The following is a 9,776-nucleotide window of genomic DNA, read 5'->3' on the forward strand; positions in this document are numbered from 1 at the left end:
CATAGTCCTCCAGGCGATAACACAGGAATTCAAGACAGGATGCCCTTGGGAGCTCCTCTATGCTGATGACCTTGCACTAATTGCTGAGTCACTATCAGAACTAGAGACAAAGTTTCAGGTGCGGAAGCAAGGTCTAGATTCGAAGGGCCTTAAAGTCAATCTGGCAAAAACCAAAGTCTTAATAAGTAGGAAGGCAGACAAACCACAAATCCCTTCAGGCAGATGCCCTGCTCAATCTGTAGAAAAGGCGTAGGTACAAACTCTATAAGATGTACGCAGTGCAAGCTATGGACACATAAGAGTTGCAGCAATATCAAAGGAAGGTTAACTAGGAAGTTAATTTTTGTATGTGGCAGATGTTCAGGAGCAATAAACACTGAAAATGTGCAGAAAAGAACTTTGGCCACATTCCAGGAAGAAAAACTAGACTTAGTTGATAGTTTCCGCTATCTGGATGACCAAGTTAGTAGTGGGGGAGGGTGCACTGAAAGTCTAGCTGCTAGAATAAGAATAGCCTGGGAAAAGTTACGAGAGCTCTTACCTCTGCTGGTGACAAGGAGCCTCTCACTCAGAGTAAAAGGCAGACTGTATGACGCATGTGTACGAACAGCCATGCTACATGGCAGTGAAACATGGACCATGACTGCTGAGGACATGCGTAGGCTCACAAAGAATGAAGCCAGTATGCTCTGATGGATGCGTAATGTCAGTGTGCATACTAGACAGAGTGTAAGTACCTTGCAAGAAAAGTTGAACCTAAGAAGCATCAGTTGTGGTGTGCAAGAGAGACGATTGCGCTGGTATGGTCATGTGGCGAGAATGGATGAGGATAGTTGTGTGAAAAAGTGCCACATTCTAGCAGTTGAGTGAACCTGTGGAAGAGGTAGGCCCAGGAAGACCTGGGATGAGGTGGTGAGGCACGACATTCAAACATTTGGCCTCACAGAGGCGATGACTTCTGACCGAGGCCTTTGGAAATATGCTGTGCATGAGAAGACCCGGCAAGCCAAGTGAGACCTAAATCCAAGGCCTCTGCCACGGGTGTAGCCAGCCCACTTATGCGTACCCTTCTTCATTGGACACTAAACTCCACTTGCGAAGACCTGTTGAGGCAAGTGAAATCGAAATCGAACTAAATTCGACAACTGGCACCTGTGCCCAGCGTCGCCTTCCTGACACTTGTGCCAGTGGCACGTGTAAAGACATTCAAGTGAGATCGTTGCCAGTGCCGCTGGACTGGCTCCTGTGCAGGTGGCACATAAAATACACCATTTTGAGCGTGGCCGTTGCCAGTACTGCCTGACTGGCCATCGTGCCAGTGGCATGTAAAACACCCACTACACTCCCGGAGTGGTTCGGCATTAGGAAGGGCATCCAGCTGTAGAAACTCTGCCAAATAAGATTGGAGTCTGGTGTAGCCATCTGGTTCACCAGTCCTCAGTCAAATTGTCCAACCCATGCTAGCATGGAAAGCAGACGTTAAACGATGATGATGATGATGATGATGATGATGATGATGACATGTATCTATGTGTATGTGTATATATATATATATATATATATATATTCCTATCTATAATATAAATCCCGTTCTGTGTGCGTGTGTTTAAAAGATTATAATGGCCATATTTTTCAACTGATGTTCTCCCAACTGGGAACATATATATATATATCCATGAAAATACATATACATATACATATATATATATATGTATATATGTGTGTGTGTGTATATATATATATATCATCATCATCATTGTTTAACATCCGCTTTCCATGCTGGCATGGGCCGGACGGTTTGACTGAGGACTAGCAAGCCAGAAGGCTGCACCAGGCTCCAATCTGGTCTGGCGGAGTTTCTACAGCTGGATGCCCTTCCTAATGCCTACCACTCCAAGAGTGTAGTGGGTGCTTTTACATGCCACCAGCATAAAAGCCAGTCAGGTGGTACTGGCATCGACCACACTCAAATGGTGCTTTTTATGTGGTAACAGATTTGGTTCCCGCAATGAGGAGGGAACTAGACTGCTGGCGTTCTGTGATGCAAATGATCTAATGGTCTGTAATACTAACTTCAGGAAACCTGTCAGTCACTTGTTCATCTACACTAGTCAGATTGATTACATTCTCACCAGGAAACAGGCAACATGGCTGTTTATAAATGTCAAAACTCTATCAGGTGAACAAGGTACCCTACAACATAAGTTAGATGCTAGTGATTTCAGTATCAGGGCTAAATGGCAAGCAACCATATGCTGTCATCTGTTGGCATACTACAAAACTAGTCTGGGAAAGTTTTGATATCGCCTTGTATGAAAGCTGGAATCTCCACTTTTCACATGAATCATCTGAGAAAAGTAGTGAAATAATGCTTTGTGGAGTAATAAAAGTCTCGTAGAATCCACCTCTTACTGGAATAGAATGAAATCTCGGAGGAAAATTAATAATTGCTGCTGCTGCTAGGAATAAAACAAAAGGGAGTCTAAAAACCCTAATAACATAACAGCAATGCTGAAGAAATGATTTTCTGCACATGCATACACAAAAAACTCTTTTTCAGAAAATTTGCAATCACATCCCTTATTGAACCATTTACACTGCTACTCCTCTTCCTTGCCACTGCCACCACCACCACTTAGCACTTGCTTAACTCAAAAATGTGCCACGAAGTGTGTGTATTTATGCTGTAGTACAAAAAACAATAAAACAATGTTGGAAGTTTATGAGATACCTCACATAAATTAGCATATGCATATATATATATATATATAAAGAGATGAAGAGAGGCAGACAGAGTGAACAGCCAATTGACACAGTTGTTACATATAAAGTTCACATATGTAGAAACATTTTATTGAAGCAGTACATAATACCAGGAAAAAAAACAAAACAAAAAGCCTCATTTTAATTCATATTTCATATATTTCAATTACAAAAGTAAATTAATGGTAACTTTCTATTCCAAACATCACTTATTATTTCACATAGAACTGATGTCTCTGGAGTTCACTTTAGCTGTTGCTGATGTTATGATTAAGTTGACTTATGATCATAGATATTCCAATCATATACATTCCATTCCCCCCCCCCTTGTTGTCTGGCATTGCATATTTACAACTGCATTCTACCACATGTCCTCTTCCCCTTTTCTATGATGGTATGGGTGTGCAATTTAAGGAACATGTAACTTCAATTTGTAGTAGGTTGAGCAACTTTTAGGTACTGAAGCTACTTATCTAACTCGTTAGATATGGAAGAATCTGAGACATATATGCCAGCATTTGAGAGAGATGCTATGAAAATAAAGTTGTTTCAGTTGAGATCAATAAATAATAAATGAGCCTGAATTTGGTTGGTTAACACACTTTTAAAAGAAAGGACAGTGAGAATTTATTGCAGCAGCATGACTACATATGTGACACAGCTGGTTCCTCGATCAACAAGTATAATTGCTATGAAACATTTTATAGCAAGGCATTATTTAGAAGCCAGACAAATCCCTCTTGCTGATTGCTAATATAGCAATAACAACAAAGTTTCTTAGAAGCATAACAATATTTGATTGTTGGCTGTGTGGTAAGAAGTTTGCTTCCCATCCACATGATCCTGGATTCAGTTCCACTGCACCTTGAACAAGTGTCTTCTACTATAGCCTTGGGCAGATCAAAGCCTTGTGAGTGCTTTTGGTAGATGAAAACTGAAAGTAATCTGTTATATAGTATATACTCTTTTACTTGTTTCAGTGGCCATGCTGGAGCACCGTCTTTAGTCGAGCAAATCGACCCCAGGACTTATGCTTTGTAAGCCTAGTACTTATTCTATCAGTCTCTTTTGCTGAACTGTTAAGTTATGGGGACGTAAACACACTAGCATTGGTTGTCAAGCGATGTTGGGGGTGGGGGACAAACACAGAAACATTAACACACACACACACACATATATATATATATATATACGACGGGCTTCTTTCAGTTTCCGTCTACCAAATCCACTCACAAGGCTTTGGTTGGCCCGAGGCTATAGTAGAAGACATTTGCCCAAGGTGCCACGCAGTGGGACTGAACCCGGAACCATGTGGTTCGTAAGCAAGCTACTTACCACACACCCACTCCTACACCTACGTATAATATAAATATATCTGTGTGTCTTTGTCACTATGCTTGTCCCCCTACACCACTTGACAACTAGTGCTGGTGTGTTTATGTCCCCATAACTTAGCACTTCGGAAAAAGAGATTGACAGAATAAATACTAGGCTTTAAAAATATAAGTAGTGGGATTGGTATATTTGATTAAAAAAAAAATTCATCAAGGCATGGCCACAGTCTAATGAATGAAAGAAGTAAAAAATAAAAAACAAAAACAAAAAAATAAATGGTTAATAATTAGTTGAAATAGATGTGTATTCATTAATACTTAACTTGCAGGATCTGTGAATATTCTATGGAAATAATGGTAAACCTAGTGTTATTTTTGAAAATTTTATCTAAAAAACCCAAAAGCTTAGCCTGTGTTGTGTCTGTATGGAAAGATAGCCGCTTGTCTGCTACTCATTGAAAAGTTAAAGAAATTGGAATACAATGACTATTTAATGCACTTTATATACTTTATGCACAATTTTATAGACTTAATACACTGCACTCATAAGATAAATTTTCATTCTTATTTTTCCATTTACATGGCATAGATCTGCCATGTAAATAAGCTTGAATATTTCACGGAATTGCACTTATGCACATGCATTAATTGATAGGTGATATAAAAAAACTTGGTTCAATTTTTAAAAAAATACACTTTTCACTATATAATCACCACCACCACGGTCCCTCTCTCTCTCCCTCTTTGCCTTATCCTCTTTTCTTCACTTCTTTTTCTTTCTCCTCTCTTTCCCTTCAACTAATCACATGAAGGTTACAATTACATTCCCTCTATTGTCATGAATGCTTCTCTCTCCCTGTTTTTCTCCCTCCTTCCTCTTCTCTAATTACATGAAAGTGTTACCAACAGACAGGATTATTATAAGGTCATAAACACTTACAAACATACACACGTTTGCATGTATTTATTAGGTTAATAAATTTAATTTCTTTATAGTAAATTTTACAGTCAGTATAATGTTTTATTCTCATATTTTTAGGTTGAAAAATAAAATGCCCTTAAAATGTGTCACTAATTTTGTTAGTCATTGGCAACAAAAATTCCATGAAATGAAAACAAGTTTATTTTATGATTATGTATAGTAGATGCATTAAAAATATTCAATTCTGGTTATAATTCACAAATCTGATTTCCTGACATGTCATGGCTAAACCTAAGAAAGATAAGTATAAATTCAATGTATGTGTGTATGTGTGTGAGAGAGAGAGAGAAGGGGGAGAGGGAGAGAGACAGAGTGGTTCTATTATTGAAGGAAATGATTTGTGAATACTGGCATTTGCAAAAAAAAAATGAAGGGAAAAAGACAAACACCATTTTCTGTGAAAGTAGGCAGTCAATTCAAATTTAAGAAAAAGCTAAGAAAATCAGCCAATCATTGGAGAAAGGGTGACACAACAGAAATATAAAACATACAACAAAATGTTTTTGGCATGGCTTTGCCCAATATGACATTATTAAGATTCCTACTTATGCAATAATTTAAAAACAAACATGATGACAGTGTTGACTAAAATATTGGGTTATGTTGTACCTGAATCTATTTACATACATCAAGAACCTGAGGAAATAAAGAAATATATCAATGCAGGTACGGATAACTGAGAAGTTTGCTTCATAACCACCTAGTTCTGAGTTCAATCCTACTGTGTAACATTTCGTAACAGTCAGGTTTTGTGAGCAGGATTTGGTAAATAGAGAAACAGTGAAAAAGACTGTAATGCGTGTGTGTGTATGAAAGCATGAGCATTGTAAAATTTGTGTTGGCTGGATCTTTAAGTGAAAGATATAAACATGGGTAATGAAAAGTGCAAAAATGCTACCATACAAATGCAATCCCTTGTAATATCTCAGTTCTATATATAAGAGATGAGGAATTATATACATTATTTACAATTGACGGATATTTGTCCTCATCTTGTTTGTTGTTAACACAACATTTCAGCTGATATACCCTCCAGCCTTCATCAGGTGTCTTGGAGAAATTTCTAACCTGGGCATATGGTGTAGTGGTTAAGAGCGCAGGCTACTAACCCCAAGATTCTGAGTTCGATTCCAGGCAGTGACCTGAATAATAATAATAATATCGAAAAATACTTTAGGAATGAGAACCCAGGAACAAACAAGATGAGGACAAACATCCATCAATTGGAAATAATGTGTTTGTAATATTTGTTTTACAGAGTTACAGATACTCTCCTGTCACTCTCACTACTGAATATGCAATGAACCATTGACTGGAAACCCAGTAGAAACCAAATGCAATATAAATTAAATGAAAATTAAATGAGTATAAATCTTACCTATCTTATTAAAAAATAACATCCAAGGATAATTAAAAATTTTCTCCATACTTAAATGACTTACCTGGAAAATAAGAGAAAACATAAATAATTTAAAAGGTAAAATTAAGAGTCTTGAAAGACAAAACATTTTCCAATGTCTTGCAATCATTAAAAATTTTGTTATGTCAGGGGAGAGCCATTAATATCTAACACACTCACCAGTTTAATTTCCACTCATTATTTATATCTTTCTTTTCCAAAATTTTCATTGCTCTTGCAACCTTGTCAATGGATAATGGACAGAGTCAACATCCATCGACAAGGTTGCCAAAACAATAACAATTTTGGAAAAGAAAAAATATAAATAATGAGTAGAAATTGAACCGGTGAGTGTGTTAGATATAAAAGCAGTATGACACTCCCCAGACACAACAAAATTTGTTTCAACATACAAATTTACATAACGAATTTTGCAAACCAGATACAAAAACAAATTCAAATATTTGCACACAAAAGAATTCAATAATCATTGTCAAAAAAAAACAAACCAAAATGAAAAAAAAAGGGATTGGAGGGGGTGATACATACCCTGTGCACAGATAAATTTTTTCAAAAATTATAGGGTGGCTTACAATGCGTTGTTTACCCAAGCTTTTTAACTGAACTGATTTATTTATAAATCCATTATAGATATTTATACTCCGGCAAAATTAAAAGAAAGCAACTCGTAAATAAATAAAACCATCAAATCCATCACTGTACACATACACAGAGTTGCATATCTATGTACGTATGTACCCACACTTGTCTACATGCAAAGGTACACCATGATCTATATACATGCAGATGAGGGTTGATTCATATGAAAAAAAGAAAGTAAACAAAATAATATGACCACTTGTTTATGAGGAAATTTCTAAGTTCAATTAAAAAAAAAATTTTTTTTAAGTATCACCATTATAGGTATTTATACTCTGCTGAAAATAAGAAAGCAGCTCATAAATAAACAAAACCCTCAAATCTATCACTGTATGCGCACACACGCACACACACACACACTCAATCGCACATTTATGTATGTATGTATGTACCAACATAGGTACACCATGTTCTATACACACACAGACGAGGGTCGATTCATATGAAAAAGAAGGTGAACAAAATAATGTGACCACTTGCTTATCAAGAAATTTGTAAGTTAAAATTAAAAAGAATTTTTTTTTTTTTTGCTTTCTTGAAAGATAATCAAACCAAATGTTCATCATTTTGAGCCACTCACCCAATGAGTATTTGTGCCAAATTTGGTGAAAATCTGCTCAGCCATTTTCAAGTAATTTTGCAAACACACAAACAGACGAAGACAAGTGATGACAATACCATGCTTTTGCTTATGTGTACAAGGTAATAAAGACAACAGAGCAATGAAATATACCTTTTATACTTTCTGAACTCTAAGAATGTATAGCTAAATGCAAATTCTGATAAATGAAGAAAAAGTATTGTCTTATGATCCCATAAAATGTAAATCTCAGAGTTTTGCCATTTATAAAAAAACTTAAATGACCTAAATGTATTTCCTCACAAACTAACAAGAGAACATATATATCCTTCCTTGACCTATCAGAAATAACAGGCAAATTGTCATTCAAATATGTAGTTGGATTTACAGAAGACAGATTGGTCATAGTTATTTAATAACGGTTGACCTGAGCCTACAGAATTTGTATTGTTTTTTTCTGATCAAGAATACATAAAGACTTTGTAAAATTAGATTCTGACACATTTGTTTCAGCTTCAAACAGCAATAGAAATATTTCAATTTAAATGTAAATATAACAATTTAAATGCAATTGAAACAGAGCCAGTATCTTTCTTTTATCATAATTACCATTATCATCATCATCATTTTATCACAGAGATAAATGGGCAATGAATTGATCTATATGACAGTACAACAGCATTAGAAATAGCCACATAATATAAATTAATACCATAATCCAACATGATGATTTAATAATTCAGCTTCCGGAGACACCACAAAATGTGTTTATCATAGGGGGCAACACAGTAGATCACAGAGGGCACCACAGTACTACCATTTACCATGCGGAACACATGATCAGCGATCTCAGCAGCCAACAGACACCACTAGGCAGCAGAATGGGATGCTCTGCAGAACCAACAGACTTTCAACATGGTCAGGTGGTCAGGTGCCACTTGTCTAATAATCCTATGCACAAGATTTCCATCCTCCTGAACATTCCTACATCTACAATTTACAATGTAATAATGAAGTGGAAACATAAAAGGACGTGTACAACCCTAAAGTATTTGAGCTGACCTCCCATGTTAACCTCTAGAGACCATCGAGTGTTGAAGAGGATCATACAGCATAATTGTCTATCACCCTTCATCACCATCACACAAACTGCAGCAGGATCTACTCCAAGCACCGTGACTGTTTGGTGCAAAGTGCAGAAACTTGGTCTCCATGGAAGAGCAGCTGCCCATAAGCCACGTATGACACAGACAAATGTCCAATGCCGCTTCGCATGGTGTAAAAAGCATCAAAACTGGACTATAGAACAGCAGAAAACCGTTGTGTGGAGTGATGAATCATGGTGCACAATGTGGCAATCTGATGGTAGGGTGTGGGTGTAGTGAATGCCTGGTGAACGTTATGTACAAGCCTGTATAGTGCTGACTGTGGAATACAGCAGTGGTGGGGTCATGGTGTGGTTGTGTTTCTCCTGGAGGGGACTTGGAACTCTTGTTGCTTTATGTGGCACTGTCACAGCACAAGTTTACAAAGACATTTTAACCACTTTCATGTTGCCTATCATTGAAGACCATTTCAGGGATGACCACTGGGTCTTTCAACACAATCAAGCACCTGTCCCATACTGCAGGGATTGTAAGGGTTTGATGACAGCATCCCATTAATGGACAGGCCTGTGCAGAGTCCTGATTTAAATTCCATTGAATAGTTACGGAGAGGGTCATAGCCCAACTAATTAGGGAGCGAATCAATTTAGATGAGATGCAGTTTGGGTTCGTGCCAGGTAAAAGCACCACTGATGCCATATTTCTAGTAAGACAGCTGCAGGAGAAATATCTAGCCAAGGATAAACCTCTGTACCTGGCCTTCGTTGACATGGAGAAAGCCTTTGACAGGGTCCCCCGATCCCTTATCTGGTGGTCAATGAGGAAACTTGGGATAGAAGAATGGTTAGTGAGAGCTGTGCGAGCCATGTACAGAGATGCTGTCAGTAAGGTGAGGGTTGGAAATGAGTACAGTAATGAATTCTGGGTAGAGGTAGGGGTCCACCAAGGTTCC

The 9,776-nt window shown here is 37.4% G+C and overlaps 1 protein-coding gene across 6 annotated transcripts in view; it reads right to left on the reverse strand.

Annotated features, from left to right (window-relative positions):
• The window catches only part of LOC106869710 (phosphatase and actin regulator 1), a 389,302-nt gene that overhangs the window by 204,788 nt on the left and 174,738 nt on the right, over positions 1–9,776 (reverse strand). Inside the window, exon 2 of one of the 6 annotated variants that reach the window (XM_052970519.1) lies at positions 6,458–6,521. The exons of the other annotated variants lie outside the window; for them this stretch is intronic. Within the exon in view, the coding sequence (XP_052826479.1) occupies positions 6,458–6,521 (64 nt within the window). The remainder of the gene's footprint in view (positions 1–6,457; positions 6,522–9,776) is intronic. 6 annotated transcript variants of the gene reach the window in all.

Source organism: Octopus bimaculoides, chromosome 9 (genome assembly GCF_001194135.2).
Source record: "Octopus bimaculoides isolate UCB-OBI-ISO-001 chromosome 9, ASM119413v2, whole genome shotgun sequence".
Taxonomy (NCBI): domain Eukaryota; kingdom Metazoa; phylum Mollusca; class Cephalopoda; order Octopoda; family Octopodidae; genus Octopus; species Octopus bimaculoides.